The following is a 19,142-nucleotide window of genomic DNA, read 5'->3' on the forward strand; positions in this document are numbered from 1 at the left end:
GCCGGCCCGCCCCCGCTCGGTACTTCCGGGATGGCCGCTCTACCGACCCCCCCTCTCTATGGTTCCGGGATGACCGCTCGGCCCACCCCCGCTCATAGTTCCGGCATAGCCGCTCCGCCCTCTCTATGGTTCCGGGATGGCCGGTCCCTGCTCACCCACCCCCGCTTTCTATGGTTCCGGCATGTCTTTGGTTCCGGGCGCGGAGCGGGGCATGCCGGGAGGCGCAGTCCCGTCACAGCCGAGCCGGGGCCTGCGTTTCCCAGAGTGCCGCGCGCGGGCCGGCGCGGGATGACGTGTCGCGTGGCGATTGGGCGGCGCTGCGGCGGGGCGGGGCGTGCGCACGCGGTAGCAGCTGTGCTGTTGCGCCAGAGGAGGCCGCGGGCGCCGGGTCGGGAGGAGCCGGGAGCCGGGGCCGGGGCGATGCCGTCCGACCTGGCGAAGAAGAAGGCGGCCAAGAAGAAGGAAGCGGCCAAGGCGCGGCAGCGGCCCCGACGCGGCCCGGAGGAGAACGGCGACGGGGGCGCGGAGCCGGCGGAAGCGCGGCCCGGGGAGCCCAACGGCACCGGGGCGCCGGGTGAGCTGCACGCAGGGCCCGGCCCCGACCCTCCTGCTGCCCGCAAAGCGGGGGGTCTCGCGTCCCCCGGCCCCGCTCGCGGCCTCCCAAGGGACCCCCCCCCCCGCCGGGCGCTGGGCCCGGGCAGCGGGAGGGGGCTTGGGGCCGAGCTGGCCCTTGAGACAGGCCTGCGAACAAGACCCCGCCAGGCCGGGCCGGGCCGGGCTGCCCGTGCGCACCATGCGGTTCGGGGGGGGGGCGGGGGGGGGGCGCGAGGGCAGTGCCGCCCCCTCCCCCTCGCGTCCCTCTCTCCCCCGCGCCGCCCCGGCCCTCCCGAGAGCGGCCGGCAGGGGGGGCTGGCGTCCCGGGGCGGGGGTGGCTGCAGGGCCCTGACTCAGCGCCTGTCTGCTGTCCCGCTCCCCCTGCGCAGAGGTGGATGCCCTGACCAAGGAGCTGGAGGACTTTGAGCTGAAGAAGGCGGCTGCCCGCGCGGTGACGGGTGTGCTCGCCTCCCACCCCAACAGCACCGACGTGCACATCATCAACCTCTCGCTCACCTTCCATGGCCAGGAGCTGCTGAGTGACACCAAGCTCGAGCTGAACTCGGGGCGTCGCTACGGCCTCATCGGGCTCAACGGGATCGGTGAGGCACGGCACGGCGTAGCAGAGGGGAGGGCCGGCGCAGGACGGCTACCCCGTGGCAGCCAGGGGGGTCGGCGGCGTGTGTAGCGCCAGGTGTCTGTAAGGGGGAAGGCCCCAGCGCCCACTTGGCAGACGCGCCGGCCAGGCACAAGCCCACGGAGGGGATCCGGGCTCTGCACGCGCTGTTTGCTCAACACTGGGGGCATGGAGTAGCTTCCCTGGCTGCTGTGGGGCGGCTTCCCCTGACAGGGCTGCTGGGGAGGGGCCGGGGGGGCCAGCACAACTGGTCCAAAAACCCATGGTGGTGGGTGCAGCTAGAGCCAGGGGGCTGGGAGGGGGGCAGTAGAGCCCAGCTGCTGCCAGGGAAGCCTTTAGGGCACCGAGGAGCTCAACAGGGAATATTTCACTGGGATCGGTTCTTTTTTGGGAGCAGAGTGGATTAGGGAGACCTTCCTGGCTTCTCTTCATCTCTTGTCCTGCTGTGGCAGAGTGCGAGGGCCCGTGGGCTGCCTGGCTCTGCAGGAAGGCTCCTGCCTGCAGGGCTCGCTGGAGGCAGCCGTGGTCCAGGCCTTCTTTGAGGAGCTGCCTATTGCCAGGGGAGCCGAGAGTGACAGAGGGGGGCGGGTGGTGTTTCTCTGCCTGCATGCAGGGAAGTCCATGCTGCTGTCTGCCATTGGGAAGCGGGAGGTGCCAATCCCAGAGCACATCGACATCTACCACCTGACCCGAGAGATGCCGCCCAGTGAGAAGACTCCCCTGCAGTGCGTGATGGAGGTGGACACGGAACGGGCCATGCTGGAGCGGGAGGCAGAGCGGCTGGCTCATGAAGACGGTAAAGTCTCCAGCGCTTGTGAACCAGGCCCCTTCCCTGCTCGCCGCAGGCTTCCTTGCAGGGTGGTTGCACACCTTCCCTTGGGCTGGTGGGGACTGTCCCCTGCAGCCACCAGGCTCCATAGTCTGTCCCTCTAGTCGCTCTGCAGCTGCTCAGTGCAGTGTGTGGGGGAGCCATCCCAGTTGCTCTTGCCTTGGTGGGTGGGCTGAGCTCTCAGGCTCCAAGCTGCCCCATCCGTGGTGGGGGCATGGGGAGGGCCAGCAGAGCACTGGTGAGACTCTGACGGGTCTCTACTCCCTGGCAGCGGAGTGCGAAAAGCTGATGGAGCTGTACGAGCGGCTGGAGGAGCTGGATGCTGACAAGGCGGAGGCGCGAGCGTCGCGGATCCTGCACGGATTGGGTTTTACACCGGCCATGCAGAGGAAGAAGTTGAAGGACTTCAGCGGTGGCTGGAGGATGCGGGTGGCTCTCGCCAGGTGAGCTGTGCTGCAGGCTCCCCCTCGCGCTGCTGCTGCGCAGGGGTCACGGAGCTCTGGGAGTGGCTGTGTGCTGGGTGGGGAGCCCCTCCTCACCCTCCTCCTCTGCCCCCCAGAGCGCTGTTCATCCGGCCCTTCATGCTGCTGCTAGACGAGCCCACGAACCACCTGGATCTGGATGCCTGCGTCTGGCTGGAGGAGGAGCTGAAAACGTGAGCATGGCAGCGGGTGGATGCTGTGCCTTATGCCTCTGGGGGCCTCCTGCCTCAGCCCAGGAGTGGCAGGTGCTACCAGGGACAAGTTCCTTCAGGCAGCTGGTCCTACCCTGTGCCCCAGAGGCTAAATAACACTGGTCATGGAGGGAAGGGGGCTGTGGCATAGGAGCCTTGTCTGATTGTATGGAGCAGTTCATGTCTGGCTCCAGTTGCTTTCCCAGAAGCCTTTGTAGTGCTGCTCATGCCACTGTCTGAGTGGTTGGTGCAAGAAAGGGACCTGTGATACGTCCTGACTGCTTATGGGGCTGCCCTGGGGGGATCTTGTCCTCCCCAGCCTCTTACAACTCTGTGTGATGCTGCAGGTTCAAGCGCATCCTGGTGCTGATCTCCCACTCTCAAGACTTTCTGAACGGCATTTGTACCAACATCATCCATATGCACAACCGCAAGCTGAAGTATTACACGGTGAGCAGGACCCCCCCCCCCCAGTTTGGCTCAGCCTGGGCAGCCCCTGTCCACAAGAACCCTAAGCTTCCAGCTGAGGGGTGGGCTCTGAAAGGCATTTCACATGCTGCGGTGTCTTTCTTTCTGCAGGGAAATTACGATCAATATGTGAAGACCCGTGTGGAGCTAGAGGAGAATCAGATGAAGCGTTTCCATTGGGAGCAGGATCAGATTGCCCACATGAAGGTACCTGGTGACTTCTGTTCATAGAACTGTAGAGAGGTGGGGCTGGAAGGGACCTTCAGAGGTCACATCTAGTCCAGCACCTGCCTGAGGCAGGATCATTCCTGTCCAAACCATCCCAGGCAAATCCATTGTCCAGTGACATAGCAAAATGACACCAGTCACCTGACACAGCACCAGGCATCACACCTGAACCTGCCACCGGTAAACCAAGGGGGACCAAGGTGGCCAACATCCTGCTGTTGCAAAGGGTGTTTGATATGCACTCAAAAGATTTTGGACATGGACTGTACCCCCACGACAGAGGAAGGCAGACCCCACCCTCAATCTGTGCCAGTCTGACCATGGGGTAAAATTCCTTCCTGGCCCCAAGCATGATGTTGGTCTCACCCCAAACAAAGGGGCAAGACCCTACAGCCAAGAACCTCCAGTTTTAAGTCCCAGCAGGAGCATTGGCACAGCCCAGTCACCACCCCCAGCTTTGGCTGCAGCCAACTCAAAGCGCCTCTGAGGAAGGCAAAAAAATCCTCAAAACCCTGACGTGAAACAGCAAAAGGAGAGGTGGGGAGAGCATTCTCTCCTAGCCCCATGTGACAACCAGCAAAGCCCCAAAGCTTGGGAAATGCTTAATGCAGAACCATTGTCTCCCGTTATCATTTCTCGTTTGTTGCCTCTGTGCAGCATCTCTGCCAGGGCCAGTAACTGCATCTCCTGTTACAGAATTACATTGCACGGTTTGGTCATGGCAGCGCTAAGCTGGCTCGGCAGGCTCAGAGCAAAGAAAAGACCCTTCAGAAGATGATGGCCTCAGGGCTGACAGAGAGGGTAGTGAATGATAAGGTAGGTTGGGGTGCTGGGAAACTCATGGCAGACCCTGGAAATCGGGGTGGGAAGACACGCAAGCTGCAGCCAGGAGCAAAGTCAATGAGTGCAGCCAGCAGGATGGCCGAGAGCATGGGGTCACAGATAGTGTACGGCACACTATCTGTGACAGACAACTGTATGGCCTTCCTTGCATTGTCCTTTGTATGTCTCAGCAGGAGGTAGGCTCACTGGGCACCTAGTCCTGGGTACAGGGTGTGGGGCTCTCGCAGGCACAGTAGGGAATGTCACTGGGTGGAAACTGGGACCCCCTGGGGAATAAACCCTCATGCCCCACAATGAGAGCAGTATGGGGGGAGCAGCCAGCACTGGGCTGATGCTCAAGGTAAACAAAGTGCAGGGGAGTTGCTGATGGTCCTCGCAACGTCACCTGCTGTGCCCGGGTATCACGATGGCCCCGGGCTGCTGTATCCGAGCTGGGGGCAAGGGCCGTAGCTCCTCTGCACCTGGAAGAACGGTGTCCGTGGAGCGGCACTGTCCCCTGCCCTGGGCCTTGTCTCACCAGCGAGCCTACTCTCTTTCTAGACGCTGTCCTTCTATTTCCCGCCGTGCGGGAAGATCCCTCCTCCTGTCATCATGGTGCAGAACGTCAGCTTCAAGTACACCAAAGATGGGGTGAGTGTGCTGGGGTAGGAGGTTTGCTGCTTCGCTCAACTGGGTAGTGTGGGGATGCCCAGCCTTTGTTCCCACGTGTGAGGTGTAGGGCAACAGCCCACATCTGCACAGTGCCCCCACACACTGTCCAGAGCAGTCTGGACAGGCCTGACCTCTTGGTCTCTGTGAATTGCAGCCGCGTATTTACAATAACTTGGAGTTTGGGATTGACCTGGATACGCGCGTGGCTCTTGTGGGACCTAATGGAGCCGGAAAGTCAACGCTGCTGAAGCTCCTCACAGGAGAGGTAGGAGCCCTGGGGTGGTCTTCCTGCCCTATGCCCACTGCCTTAGAGTGACCTACAGGGTGGGAAGTGCCTCCCACTATTCCCAGCAGCTGTTCCAAGGACTCCATGTCCTTGCTGACCAGCCCCTGGGCACTCCCCTTAGCCCAGGGTCTCTTGGTGGGTGATGACATGCCTTCCCGGCCTGGTACCAGTGGGGTTGCCCCCATTGCTGGGGAGAGGCAGGATCATGCCTGGGATGATGGGGGGCACTGGGATGCCTGTGTGATCAAGCGTGATATGCTCTCCCTTCTAGCTGCTCCCCACTGATGGGATGATTCGCAAGCACTCGCATGTGAAGATTGGCCGATACCACCAGGTAACCCCCATGGGCTGGCAAGGTGCCACCTCCTTTCCAGACCCCTCCCTATGCAGTGTGCTCTGACGTGCAGGACTAGCTGCTGCTGCTTGGACAGGCTCAGCCTTCCCCTGCTCCACACTTGGGAGGCGTGGTTCTGCACAGGGTGGGCTGAGCCCCCTGCTGCTCTGAGATTAATGAGCCTCCCTCCCTTTTGGGTTGGAGATAAGGCTCTGTGCCAGGCACAGTAGGGTGCACTGCTTCTGGTAGCCTTCAGTCTGCACCGCAAAGAGAGGCGGTAGCAGTTGGTGTGTTGTTCTGACTGCCTTGCCCTGCTCTGTCTGCCCTCCCACTTCCTGGGCTCATGCCTGTCCTCCTCTCTGCCCAGCACTTGCAAGAGCAGCTGGATCTGGACCTGTCTCCGCTGGAGTACATGATGAAGTGCTACCCAGAGATCAAGGAGAAGGAGGAGATGAGGAAGATCATCGGCAGATATGGGCTGACTGGGAAGCAGCAGGTGGGTGTGGGCTGAGGTCTCTGTGGAGCTTGCTCTAAGCATCTGGGGCTAGCAGGACTAGGCTTCCCCAGTCTCAGGGGTCATCTGCCAGCCAGCTCAGTGCTGTGCAGCCCATCACAATGGGGCGCACAGTTGGAGAGTCCTAGCCAAACACAGCAATGTCCAGCCTGCCAAGGGCATCTCAGAGCTGCCAGCATATGGAGCAGCCTTGTGCTGGGCTCCGGTATCCAGGGATGGCAGCAGGACCCAGATCATGCTCAGTGACTCCAAGCTGTGCCCCTGTGCTGGTGACCAGCACCATATGCAGTGGCTGAGGGGGGAGACATCCTTTCTACTGGCTGGGGCTTTCTGGGATTCAGTGCTGTGGGCAGGTGCCCTCCATGGGGTTGTGTCTTCCCCGTGAGCCAGAGCAGTCTTCAGTCAGGTGGGACACGAGCTGTCTTGGACCAGTAGTTGTGAACACGAGACCATGGGGCTCCATCAGTGTGCTGGCTTCATGGGCCCGAGGTTGGCTTTGCTAGGGTGTCCAGGGTGGGTGGTGCTGGCAGTTGGGGGAGCTAGTGTGCCTTTTCCCTGATGCAAATGCTGTGCTCCATGGAGCGGGGCCAGACCAAGAGTGGGTGTGCCAAGATTGTGCCCTTGCAGTCCATGCCCTTGGTCCAGCCGGAGGATTTCTGGAGTGGTGCCTGATGGTGGGAGGGTGCAGCTCTGCTTCCTCTTCCTTTTGGGTCGTTTGAGGATCCTTCTTGGTCACCTGGCTGCTGCCTGATTTCCAGCCCATGCTTGATGTAGGCTGAGTGCATACCTTAGTACAGGTAGGGTCACTTAAGTTTGTTGTGTATTGCAGCCAGGCTCTGAGAGGCAGTGGGGAGGTTTGGGCAAGGTGGAAGATGCTGTGGTGCATGGGCAGGGTGGGGCCAGGTCTTGGCATGGTGCCACACTGGTCAGAGATGGGACCAGTAGCTCAGGTGGGAGCGTGAGTCACCTGGTTCATCTTGAGGGGGCAGCAGTGTAGCAACTTCAGCTCGCATGCACCAAAGCTGTAGGGGCTGTCACTGCTCCCATTTCTGGCCACTTGACTTTTGTGTTGGGTATTGCAGTTTAGGCTCAAAGGTTTCAGACAAGTTTCCCGTGCCAGGAGAAACATCTCTTGCCCTGGACCTGGGGCAGATTTGGGGCTGTGCGTGGGAGGCGGTTCATGTTTGCTGACTCCAGTGAGTTCTGTGCCCTGTGGCACCTGCAGCACAGGCTTGGTCTGGGAGTGCCACAGAAATCCAGGGCCCTTTGCTGAGGTGTGGGGGGAGGGGGGCTGTTCTAGGCATGGGCCCTGCACAGTCCTCTTCCTGCGGCAGGACAGGCTCCCCTGGGAGTCGCAGGCCCCACATGCCATAGTGTGTTCTGACCGTGTTGTCTGTTTCCCCCCTCCCCCCGGCAGGTGAGCCCCATCCGAAACCTCTCCGACGGACAGAAGTGCCGTGTCTGCTTCGCCTGGCTGGCCTGGCAGAACCCACACATGCTCTTCCTGGACGAGCCCACCAACCACCTGGACATTGAGACCATCGACGCACTGGCCGACGCCATCAATGAGTTTGAGGGAGGGATGATGCTCGTTAGCCATGACTTCAGGCTCATTCAGCAGGTGAGGGAGGGGAGGTGATGAGCTCCATGAGGCACAGGCATCTCTGGTCTCTGCTAGAGGGGGAGACTATTCAGTGACTTTCCAGTGAAACAACCCCTTTAAGGCAGATTCTGGCAGCCGTACCTAACCGAAGTGGGATGTACGCGCTGAGGCAATAGACATGCTTTAATAGCAGTAGCCCCTTCTAGAGGTGCAGAGCAGATATGTCCTCTGTCTCTGATTACTCTGCTAATTTGTTTCAGCACCTTTCTCATTTCCCAGTTGAGAAGCCAGTGGGGCTCTGCGTAGTCAGGAAAGCTTGACTTCCCTTTCTAGCTTGTAACTGAAAGATCAGCCTGAAGGATGGGACTTCCTGGTTCTCATGTCTTAAAGGACATTTCATATACAAACCCTGGGAAAGAGTTTTCCCTGTGTCCCCCCGTGTCTGAAGCAGCGTTATGTAAGTTTGCAACCTACAGATTTGGGGCATTCAGTTGAATTCCAATTTCCAGCCAAAACGTTTGGCCCAAAACCCAAGTAGAAGTGAATGGGTCTAGTCAAGTGTCCCATTTACCATCTTAATGCTGTGCTGCGTGACTGTATGTGGAAACAACATTCATGTTAAATTTGGCACTTACTGTATCTGCAACATGGTTTCCTGGTTCTCAGCCAATGGGAGCCAGCCTTTCTTTTAGGGAAATGAGTTCAAGTCCAGGCTTCTCACCTGCTGCTTGAGGTCACTGTAAACCGTTCTGCCCTGCCCATGCAGAGCAGGTGATCCTAATGGTTCCGGTTCCCCACGGAAGTGGCGGTGAGGGAGGGCTGCCCCAAGCACCTTGGCCGACCCTCGCTTCTGGGAATGCTCTGCGCTGTCAGTGAACGGCTGGTGGCAGCAAACCATGCCGCCTCTGGGAGATGAGGGAGCCAGAGCTGGGGGTAGGGGTGGGGGGAAGAACCCCGTGTGCCTGCTTCTGAGCTGAGCTGCACTGAGCCCTGCCTTGTGCTTTCAGGTTGCCCAGGAGATCTGGGTCTGTGAAAAGCAGACAATCACGAAGTGGCAGGGCGACATCCTGGCCTACAAAGAACATCTCAAGTCCAAGCTGGTGGACGAAGATCCCCAGCTCACCAAAAAGACCCACAATGTGTGAGCGCGGGAGCGGTCAGTTGGCCGGCAGGTGTTCTCCAGGGAGACTGACAATAGCCAGCCTGACCATCCCCCTGCCGCCTGGAATCGGACTCTGCTGCTATCTCTGTGGCTGTGTTCTAGCATTGCTGCAATATTGCTTCCCTCTGCTCTCCGTGCACTTCTGCATCTGGACAGACCCTCCTCTTCTGCTCTGGCTGCACTCGGGCAACTTCTCCCATCTGGACGATGTCCCTCTAGCCCCAGATCCTGGAGCCACACTGACAGCAGGCGGCAGAGTGCCCTGATTGCAGCCAGGGGGAAATGGAGATCCTAGCTCACCTCCTGCCCCAACTTCTGCTTCAGTTTAGAAACTTTGACTTCAGATTCCTCTGGCCTTGGTTTGGTTTTAACTATTATTTAACAGTGTCATTATCAGATCTGCTGAGAATCTATCAGTCAATAAAGAGGGAAGAACGGTCTCTTTTTTTCCTCGTTCCCAGAATGGCACCAGTTGTAGGCGTGTGCAGCTTCATATGGCTTCAGTGTGTGTGGCTGGGCACCCCCTCCCAGAGCTGCAGCACTGCCAGGCTCTGCCACACACAAGCAGCGAGTGACAAGCTGGGTGGCGAAGGGGTCTGGGCAGGCACTGAGCTACAGGGACACAGACCTGAGCAGCGCTAGAGGCGCAGGAGCTGTAGGTATGTCCGGGTGCCCCTGCAGCTGCCTCACTCTAGTTGTACATGCAGCGCAGGGACCAGGGGAGGTGGGGAAGGAGGGGAGCCTTGGCTGCAGGAAAGTGGTGAAATAAAATATGGATGTGAAATGGAAGCTAGCTCCAGCCCTGCTCCTGTGTGACACCATCCTGTGCCCCCATCTCCTCCAACCTCCTTGGGCCCAGCTCCAGGTGCCCATCTTTCAGCATGTTGAGACCCAAAGCTGGGCAGTTCTTCCCTGTGGCATTGGCTTGTCCAGGATCTCCTTGGTCTCACTGTCTAGCAGGGTTTAGGGTGCTCCTGGCCCCTGGACTTCCAAATGGGCACCTGCCTGTTGTGGGATGTTCCTTCTTGCAGCCTAGAGAACACGTGCTTGTTCAAAGGGAGTGAGACCTTTGCCATGCCCTCTGGGGAGGCAGCTACTCCTGAGCAGTAGCACAGGGAGCAAGGCAGGAAGCTCATAACCAGGAAAGACTAGTCCATGCATCCAGACTAGTCCAGGACCTCACTCCTACCCTGGGGGTCTTTAAGACAAGGCTAGACAATCGCCCTGCTGGGGTCGTTTGACCCCAGTACTCTTTCCTGCCATGGCAGGGGGTCGGACTTGATCTGTTCCGGTCCCTTCTGACCCGACCAACTATGAAACTATGGTACGGTCATCAGCTCATTTGGAACTAGGTTAAGCAGCATTACCTCCTTGTGAGGTTTCACTGCCCAGTGGAGCGGGTGCTCATAGGTTTCTACTCGGGGGGTGGGGGGCAGCATGCCCTGAGCCAGAGCCCAGAGCCATCCCTGCTGGCAAAATGCACTATGGGGGTGATAAATCTAGTCTGCTGTATGGTGTGTGTGCCATGTGTGAGAAACATGCCACTGCAGTTGGCAGGCAGGGGTAGGCACCCAGGATGAAGCTGGTCCCAGGTCCTGTGGGGAGGTGACTATAACCTAGTCCAAAAGGGGGGGGGCGGGGGCCACAGGGCTTCCTAGCAGAAACCGGTGGCTCCGAGGTGGACCAAGGGCCATCGCAATCTGGATGCAGCAGCAGAGCAATGCAACAGTCTGCAATGCAACAGTGACGTCCCTATGGCTGACCCGCGTCCAGCTCTGGCAGCAGCTCCTCGGACCACACATGGCACCGGAGGGGTGAGGGCAATGCCTGCAGTCCCACCCTCGCATCTGGGGGTATCTCGCCGCCGGAGCAGCCTACCAAGGGACTCCCGTCACCCCCTCGCACAGTCGCTTGCACGCTCTGAAGGGAGCTGGGGGCATCTCCCGCAGGCCCGGGTTCAGCTAGAAGCAGGGGAGAGCACGTGGCCCCGAGCGTCACAAGGGCTCCTGGCCAGGGAGCACGAGCAGAGCTGGTCTCGGAGACGAGGCTTGCAGCCAGGCTAGTGCTGCCGCAGGGAGGAAAGCAGCGTGTGCCTGGGGGGGTGGGGGTGGGGGGTAATGAGGTTACACTTGCAGCGGAGTTCAGCTGTGGCCTCGACCCTGACGTGACGCAGGGGTCCGGGTGCCAAAGCCGTGACCAGCCCCTGCGGCTCTGGGGAGGCTCAGCGTCCTGTCAGGAGGAGCCGAGGGTACATGTGTCCAGCCAGGGCCAATCACTGCCTTGCAGCACAGGCCGCTGGCACAGATCACCCTGTTCAGTGCTCCAGAGACACGCGTGCACATGCATGCACATCATGCATGCACACGTGCTCCTGCCAGCCAAAGGAAAAGAGGCAGCACCCTGCACCAGACGCGCAGCCAAGCACGAGCGCCGTGGGCAGGCACCAACACCTTGCACCGCTCTGAGCAGGGATGGGGCAGAGCCAGGCTTGCCCAGCTTGGGGCCAGTGCATGTGGCACATGCTCATGTCCTCAGGGAGCCAGGGCCTGGGGCCATGCCCAGGAGAGGGGCCAGGAGCACATCGCCCCCGAGCCCATCCACGGTGGGTAGGACCCCCCAGAGCCAGCTCGTGTGCCACGAGGGGTGTGAGCCCCTGCTATGGAGCGGAGAGGCTGCAGCACGCTGCGGTTTGCACTGCTCCACGGCATGGGGCCGCGACACAGGACAGGCTCCTCCAGCGTCCCAGTCCCACAAACATCCCCGGTGCCCCCCTTGTGCTTCGCCACCTCCTCGCAGAGCAGGGAGCAGGCACCTGCCCCTTGGGCCCTGGCCCTGTCGCAGGCTGCGCCCATTCCCCAGCTCTGGCCTTGCTGAGCCAGGAATCAGGGGTAGGAGCCGCACCTGGGGCCTCCCCTGGCTCAGCGCGCTCACCTGTGGCCGGCGCTGCCCTGGCTACATAACCGCCTGCAGGTGCAGCCCAGCCTGGGGCTGCTGCTCTGTCCAGGTTGGAGAGCCGGGGTGAGGATGAGCTTGGAGGCTGGGAAGAAGCGGGGCCGCCCCACGGCCTCCGGGGACAAGAAAGCCAAGCGGAAGCTGAAGAGGAAGGAGACCTACTCGGTTTACATCTACAAGGTGCTGAAGCAGGTGAGCTCCTGGCTGCTGGGGCTGCAACCCCCTTGCTGCTCCACTTGTGTCCCTGGGGGTCAGGGGCACGGGCTGTGGGAGCTGGGGAGGGGGCTGCAGAAGTCTCCTTGGGGGCAGGAGCACAACATAGGGCTGTGGGGAGCCGGCAGCTCTGCCCTGCAGCCTGTTCCCACCCCTGCCAGCCTGGTGCTTGGATCTCCGCTGAGCAGGTGGCCTGGGCTGCATGCAGCAATGCTCTGAGGCTAGAGAGTGGGCTGGCTTGCTGGCCCCAAGCCTCTGGGTCCTCACCCTGAGCAAGGGCTAAGCCCCTGGGTGGGGTCCAGCCCCAAGATGGACGCTGCTCCTGTCCCTCCACACTTCCTGTGCCGCGCAGTGCCTGGAGGCTGGGCCACAGGTGCAGGTCCCTGACACTGCGCGTGCAGGCATGTGGGGCATGCGGTGATGCCACTTAGCCCCTGGGCAGGGGCAGCTGCCTTCTGCAACCCTGGCACCTCTGCCTGCTGCACCCCCCAGCAAAGGGGCAGCACCTGGCCAGTGCCCAGGGCATGGGCAGGGCCCAGCTCACCCACACCCCTTGCTGTAGGGGGATGGGGGCTATGCATTGCCGGGGACCCAGCTCATGCCAGGGGCAAGGACCAAGCCCTGCTGTGAGTCTAGATGCTGCCCTGGCCTCGCCTCCTGGCAGGGGAGCAGCAAGGAGGGCGAGTCTGCTCCACCCCCAGCCGCAGCCTCCCTCACGCCTCTTGCCCCCTGCCCGGCAGGTGCACCCAGACACCGGGATCTCCTCGAAGGCCATGAGCATCATGAACTCCTTCGTGAACGACGTGTTCGAGCGCATCGCCAGCGAGGCGGCGCGCCTGGCGCAGTACAACAAGCGCACCACCATCACCAGCCGCGAGGTGCAGACGGCCGTGCGCCTGCTGCTGCCCGGCGAGCTGGCCAAGCACGCCGTCTCTGAGGGCACCAAGGCCGTCACCAAGTACACCAGCAGCAAGTGACTGCTGTGCCCCAATAAAAAGCACTGCTGCCCCCGCACCGCTGCGTCCTGTCTGGGGGGGGGCCAGGGGCTGCATCCCCTGGGGACCCCTGTGACCTCACTGAGGGGCCCTGATGTCACAGGGGTGCATTGTGTACTCCTTGGTCTCCATGGGAATGGGCTCCGGGGTGTTTCCCATGGTGATGGGACGGTGCCAGGGGCCCCACGTGTCCTGGCGTGGCAGGAGCTATGTCCAACCGGTGAGACTTGTCCCAATAGCCCCAGCTTTATCCTCCAGAGGGGAGAGTCTCACGGGCAGCCTGGGGCTGGGGGCTGGGGCCAGGCACTGGTGGTGGGGCATGTGCAAGATGCTGTGGCTGGGGGGGACAGGCATTTGTGGGGCGGCTGCTCCCTTCCATATGCTTGGGGCCCCGATCGCAGCAGCCCTGCCCGCGTGCCGTTCTCGCCTGGCTCCTGCCTCGGCCTGGTCCGGACTGGCCACTGCTATGGCCACGGCTGCAGCTGGCTGGGACTTGGTCTGGGCTCGGGTGCAGGGTCCCGGCTGGCACAGGCAAGGGTCTGCCCGTGGGAGCGGAGCAGGTGGAGCCCAGCCTGGGCTTGCACTGGGGGTGGGCTGGCTCCTGTGCCCACACCTGGGGGCAGCCCAGTCACGGCTGAAGTGGGAGCCCAGACACCCTGCCCGTGCCCGGTGGGGTGGGCAAGGGACCCGTGGACGTGGCGGTGCACTGGGGTGTCCCTGGGCAGAGGGGCTGCAGCATCCTGCACCCTCCTCCTCTGTCTTTGGGGTGAGGGCAGGACACGGGGGAAGCCTAGGAGCGATGTCTCGGCTGGGCCCGTGGGAGCTGGGTGCCTGTGAGGTACCCCCAGGGCCGCCTCTATCCGCAGGGCCAGGTGCTTGCAGCATCCTGCAGGGCTGAAGCCTGGGGCAGGCGAGGGGCTGAACCTGCGTGCAGGCACTGGCCCCAGTGGTGATCGGTGAGCTCTGCTCTGCAGCACGGAGAATACTAGTCCCGACCCCTCCGGCTGTGACGGCCGGAGCCATTGGGCCCATGTCCCGGGTGTCTCTGCACCCACCTCCCTCCCCGCACTGACAAGCTGCCGCCCGTCCCTGCAGCACCTACGGGAAGATGTGGCTGGAGTCGCAGGTGGCCCTGAGGGAGCTGCTGGCCCAGGAGCTGCCAGCCACACCGCCGCAGCCTGAGCGAGACCGGGCCACGTTCTCCCACGGGCTGGCCACCCTGTTCCTGCGCTACGTGCGGGTTGTGCGGTGCTTGGAGACCTGCCATGACCAGATGCTGCAGCCGCAGAAGCGTCGCATGCTGCGCTGTGTGCTGGATGGGGCCCTGGGCCGTGTGCTGGAGCTGAAGGAGGCGATGGTGCAGCTGGACTGCTCCGAGTACCACTTCATGGACCACGTGCTGCAGGACCTCAAGCTCACCCCGGTGAGGGCCTGGGGCTGAGATCCAGCATCCTGGAGGGGGCTGGGGAGGGCGAGCGGGGCTGGACTGAGGGCCTAATGCAGCTAGGAGGTGCTGGTCTGATGTTGAGAAGGGGGGATGGTGCTGGTGCATTGCACCCAGGAAGGAGCAGGGAGTGCTGCTGGGATCCTGTACTGGGGTAGATGCTGCTGCTGCTGCTGCTGCTGCAGGAACTACCCTTCCACTTGAGCGGGGTCCTGGAGAGACGCTACCCCAGGCAGGATTGTGGGGTGCTCTGGGCAGGGTGGCTCGTGCTCAGACATAGCAAGAGGAAGGGAGGGGAAACCCTTCCAGCTGCTGCTGTCGTCAGGCCGGCTCCCAGCCATGACCCAAAGGCCCTAGAAGTTCTGGGCACGGCAATGCCTGGGGGTGCCTCTCCCGCGGCTGCAGCACTCAGATCGCAGGCTGCAACTCCGTGGGGAGGACACAGGCACTAAAGGGCTGGGGGTGCGGTGCTGCAGATACTGTGCACGGATCCTGAGCGCTGTCAAGCTGGGAGCCCTGGTCATGGACACGTGGCTCTATGCATGAGCTGAGCCCAGCCCCAGGTGCTGGGGTTGGTCCAACCAGGGAACAGGACAAGCTGGTCCCTAAACATGCGTCTGGCATGTGCAACGAGACCTGCTACAAGGCACTGCATGCTGCAGGTCGGAGGCCACCAGCAGCCCCTTGCCAGGTGGAAATGGAGGCTAATAAGGGGAATCATAGAAAATGAAGGATTAGATGCAACCTCCTGAGGTCCCTTCCAACCAACACCCTGCTCCAAGCAGGACCAGCCCCAACTACATCATCCCAGACCAGGCTTTGTCTAGCCAGGTTTTAAACTTCCAAAGACGGAGAGTTCACCTCCTCTCTGGGTAACTTGTCCCAGTGTTTTACTATCCTTCTTGTGACAGTTTTTCTTGATATCCAACCTCAACTTCCCTTGCTGCACCCTGTCCTGTCATCTGCCCCCACTGAGACCAGCCCGGCTCCATCCTCTTTGCAGCCCCCCGGCAGGGAGGTGAAGGCTGCTCTTCAACCCCCCTTGGTCTTCCCTTCTGCAGACTCAGTCAGCCCAATTCCCTTGGCCTCTCCTCACCACTTTTTGTCACCCTCTGCTGGCCTCCCTCCAACTTCCCCACATCCTTTCTGTAGTGGGGGCCCATGACTGGACACCGGACTCCAGATGTGGCCTCCCCAGCGCTGAATAGAGGGGAATAATCACCTCTCTGGACCTACGGGCAATGCTCCTACCCGTGCAGCCCAGGACGCCGGTAACCTTCTTGGCAACAAGGGCATGCTGCTGGCTCATTCAGCAAATTGTCCCCTGTCTCCCTCAGCTCCTCTTCGGCAGAGCTGCTGCCCAGCCTGTCCCCCCAGCCTGCACCGGTGCAGGGGATCACTCCCTCCCAGGTGCACGACTTCGCACTTGTCCTTGTTGAACCTCATGAGATTCCTTTTGGCCTGATCCTACAATGCATCTGTCGCTCTGAATCCCTGTCCTACTCTTCAGCGTATCCGCTACTCCCCCCAGCTTGGTGGCATCTGCAGACTTGCTGGGGGTGCGCTCTGTGCCATCTTCCAGGTTGTGGACGAAGACGTTGACCCAAGCCAGCCCTGGGACCAAGCCACGGGGCACCGCACTTGATACCAGCTGCTGACTAGACATTGAGCCGCTGACTACTGCTCTGAGCCCAATGCTCCAGCCAGTTTTCTGTCTGCTTTACAGTCCATTTAGCTTAGCTGAATAACTTTATTCCTTAATAATAATAATTCCTTAGCTAATAAATTTATTCCTTAGCTTCCCTGTGAAAATGTGGGAGACCTGTATCAAAAACTTTGCTAAAATCAAAGTATGCTGCATCCACCAGTTTCCTTGTCATAGGAGGCAATCAGGTTGGTCAGGCATGACTTGCCCCTGGTGAATCCGTGCTGATTGCTCCTAATCACCTTGGCTGCTCCCCTCCTCAAACTGTGCTGCCGGGTGCAGTCTCCTGGGAGCTGACCTTGCCTGTGAAGACTGAGGTGAAAAAGGCATTGAACACTTCAGCCTTTTCTGCATCCTCTGTCATTAAGTTACTTCCCCCTTGAATCAAATCCTGCCTTCCTGCACCCATTGCTGTTTCTGTTTGATATTTGCAGAGACCTGGGCTGGCACACATGGCAGTCTCTCACAGGGGGACAGCAAGGCCCTGTTTCTAGCTCATGGAGACCTGAGGTGGGGTGGGGCATAATAAGTAGTAGGGAGAAACACCTGCATTCATCATGTCATGCTGACTACCAAGTCTTCTAAAAGAGTGGGCCCAGGAGCTTGACAGGCAGCTGCTTCTTAATAAATCCTAATATATGGGTACAGTGAGCTGGGTAAATGCAAGCCAGGGAATCTGATGTCAGCCCTGTGGAGAAGCATGGAGGCATGGATAAATCCTTTTGTTCCTGCATTATATGGATTGATATTAACTGTATTCCTATCAATGTGGCTTTATGGGAAATGGGTCCTGACTGTAGTTCTGGTCTCCTAAGCTTCCCCAGAGGTGCTGGATCCAACAGGCACAGAAAGCTGACTGTCATCAGTCAGATGCCTCTTAATGGGATTAAGGATTTGCTCACGGAGAGGTCCCAAGCAGCAGCTGTCAACTGGGGATCCCCCTCGGTACACGTGTTTCTTCTGCAGCAGCCAGGGCTGGGCCTTTCCGGTGGTCGTCAATGGCCTGGGGGCAGGGAAGTGATTACTGCTAGTCTCAAATGAATGAAGGATGACCTGGAAGAGCAGAGCAACAACTCACAGCGAGGCAGGGCAGTTACACGCAGCGCCCATGCAGAGCGCAGGGGTGGGCACCTGCATGTGGGACAGCAGCAGTCCCGACTGCAGCTAGACCCTGTGGCCCAGCAGAAGCGTGGCCCAACACCTCGCTGTGCACGGTGCTGGTGCAGCCGGCACGGGTGCCACAGGCTGTGCTGGGCTGCAGGGAAGTGCCTTGTCCTTGGGAAAGGGGCTCTAGCATGCAGCTGCAGCTCCCCTTCCCCTCAGCAGAGCCTTGCTGCCTGTAGCCCGGCTGGGAAGAAGTCTCCCAGCAGGAGCCCAAGGTCATGGGCTCATGTTTCAGGTGCTAAAGCCAGGTCTGGGGAGGGGGCAGCAGCCCTAGCCAGTCGAAGGGCAGTCTCTGGAGGTGGCCTGCAGCTGGGGCAGCACCGACTTGGGGCCACGGGGGCGACTGCCTGGGAGATGCTGTAGCTGAGCCCAAACCCAGTGCAGGGTCATGGGCTGCACTGCCCAGCTGTCATAACATCTGGGGGCAGCTGCATCCGGCCTTGGGGCAGCGGGGACAGGGATGGGGTCACGAGTGGATAGAAAAACAACTGGAGCATTGGGCTCAGAGTAGTGGTCAATGGCTCGATGTCTAGTCAGCAGCTGGTATCAAGCGCAGTGCCCCAGGGGTTGGTCCTGGGGCTGGTTTGGTTCAATGTCTTCATCAGCGACCTGGAAGATGGGATGCAGCGCACCCTCGGCAAGGCTGCAGATGACACCAAACTGGAGGGCGTCGTAGGTACGCGGGAGGGTAGAGCTAGGATTCAGTGACCTGGATAAATTGGAGGATTGGTCCAAAAGAAATCTCATGAGGTTCAACAAGGACCAGCGCAAAGTCCTGCACTTAGGAAGGAGCAATCCCCTGCACCGGTGCAGGCTGGGGGTGAGGGGCTGGGCAGCAGCTCTGCAGGAAAGGACCTGGGGGGACTGGGGTCAAGAAGCTGGGCAGGAGCCGGCAGTGTGTCCTTGGGGCCAGGAAGGCGAACTGCGTCCTGGGCGGCATCGGTAGGATGCAGATCGAGGCAGCAAAGGGCGCAAATGGTAGGAGCGTTGCTGGCAGATCGAGGCAGCGATTCTTCCCCTCGATTCAGCACTGGGGAGGTCACATCTCGAGTCTTGGACACTACAGAAAGGATGTGGACACACTGGACAGAGTCCAGTGGAGAGCAACAGAAATGTTTGTGGGGGACAGGACCTGTGAGGAGAGGCTGAGGGAACTGGGCTGACTGAGTCTGCAGAAGAGAAGACCGAGGGGCATTGAAGAGCAGCCTTCACCTCCCTGCTCGTTTTCTATGATTCCCCTTATTAGCCTCCATTTCCACCTGGCGAGGGGCTGCTGGTGGCCTCCAACCTGCAGCATGCAGCCCCTCGTAGCAGGGTCTCTGCACGTGCCAGACACAGGCTTAGCGATGTTGCCTCTGCCCTGGGGCAGGGGTAGGTTGGAGCTGGCCAGAGCAGGGAAGGGCAGTGCTGAAGAGAGGCCTCCAGCTTGGTGTGTGGTCTGGCCTGTAGTGTCCCCGCTCTGCCCCTGCCCTGCTATGTGGTGCCCTCGGCAAGGATGGAGCAGGATGAGGACTGAGCCTGCACGGTGGGGGTGTTGGGGCCAGGAGGAGCCCTGCGGCGGGCCCCAGCTGAAGGTCCGTCCAGACCGAGCACGTGTCCCCGTGCTCGGGCTCAGAGGTGGCATCGGCCGGCTGGGGCAGGGGTGGCGTGGCTGCGGGCAGCGCGTGGGGAGCGGGGCCCAGGCCGTGGGGCGCGGGGGCTGAGCCCCGGTGCTGCCCGTGCGCAGGCCGACGTGGAGGTGCCCATCCCCAAGTACTTCCTGCTCGAGCGCGCCCGGGCCCTGAAGGAGCGGCAGCAGGTCCTGGCCGAGATCCTGGCCCGCACGGAGCCCAGCCGGCCTCGGCAGG

General features: G+C 60.8%; 3 protein-coding genes across 3 annotated transcripts in view; all 3 read left to right on the forward strand.

Moving 5' to 3' along the window:
• The first annotated feature begins 361 nt into the window (after nt 1-361).
• On the forward strand, nt 362-9,287 carry ABCF2 (ATP binding cassette subfamily F member 2). The gene is made up of 14 exons (XM_019528632.1): nt 362-574; nt 984-1,196; nt 1,845-2,027; nt 2,332-2,503; nt 2,620-2,715; nt 3,081-3,183; nt 3,313-3,408; nt 4,126-4,245; nt 4,813-4,902; nt 5,078-5,188; nt 5,481-5,543; nt 5,911-6,039; nt 7,475-7,678; nt 8,668-9,287. Exons 1-14 carry the CDS (start codon nt 421-423, stop codon nt 8,803-8,805), a joined length of 1,872 nt encoding a protein of 623 aa, XP_019384177.1. The 5' UTR covers nt 362-420; the 3' UTR covers nt 8,806-9,287.
• A 2,533-nt stretch (nt 9,288-11,820) lies between these two features.
• Nucleotides 11,821-13,008, forward strand: LOC109318899 (late histone H2B.L4-like). The gene is made up of 2 exons (XM_019548399.1): nt 11,821-11,966; nt 12,728-13,008. Exons 1-2 carry the CDS (start codon nt 11,847-11,849, stop codon nt 12,962-12,964), a joined length of 357 nt encoding a protein of 118 aa, XP_019403944.1. The 5' UTR covers nt 11,821-11,846; the 3' UTR covers nt 12,965-13,008.
• Nucleotides 13,009-13,191: 183 nt separating this feature from the next.
• Nucleotides 13,192-19,142, forward strand: part of LOC109305446 (IQ and AAA domain-containing protein 1-like) — a 13,196-nt gene continuing 7,245 nt past the window's right edge. The window contains exons 1-3 of the mRNA XM_019528792.1: nt 13,192-13,202; nt 14,078-14,405; nt 19,022-19,137. Of these exons, the coding sequence (XP_019384337.1) occupies nt 13,192-13,202; nt 14,078-14,405; nt 19,022-19,137 (455 nt within the window). The remainder of the gene's footprint in view (nt 13,203-14,077; nt 14,406-19,021; nt 19,138-19,142) is intronic.

The sequence above is a fragment of the Crocodylus porosus genome, unplaced genomic scaffold (genome assembly GCF_001723895.1).
Source record: "Crocodylus porosus isolate Cpor-Errol unplaced genomic scaffold, CroPor_comp1, whole genome shotgun sequence".
NCBI lineage: Eukaryota > Metazoa > Chordata > Crocodylia > Crocodylidae > Crocodylus > Crocodylus porosus.

Coding starts and splice junctions, on each gene's coding strand:
- LOC109318899 (XM_019548399.1), top strand. CDS start 11,847: ATGAGCTTGGAGGCTGGGAAGAAGCGGGGCCGCCCCACGGCCTCCGGG. Junction 11,967..12,727: donor TCTACAAGGTGCTGAAGCAG/GTGAGCTCCTGG, acceptor CCTGCCCGGCAG/GTGCACCCAGACACCGGGAT.
- ABCF2 (XM_019528632.1), top strand. CDS start 421: ATGCCGTCCGACCTGGCGAAGAAGAAGGCGGCCAAGAAGAAGGAAGCG. Junction 575..983: donor CAACGGCACCGGGGCGCCGG/GTGAGCTGCACG, acceptor CCCCCTGCGCAG/AGGTGGATGCCCTGACCAAG. Junction 7,679..8,667: donor ACTTCAGGCTCATTCAGCAG/GTGAGGGAGGGG, acceptor TTGTGCTTTCAG/GTTGCCCAGGAGATCTGGGT.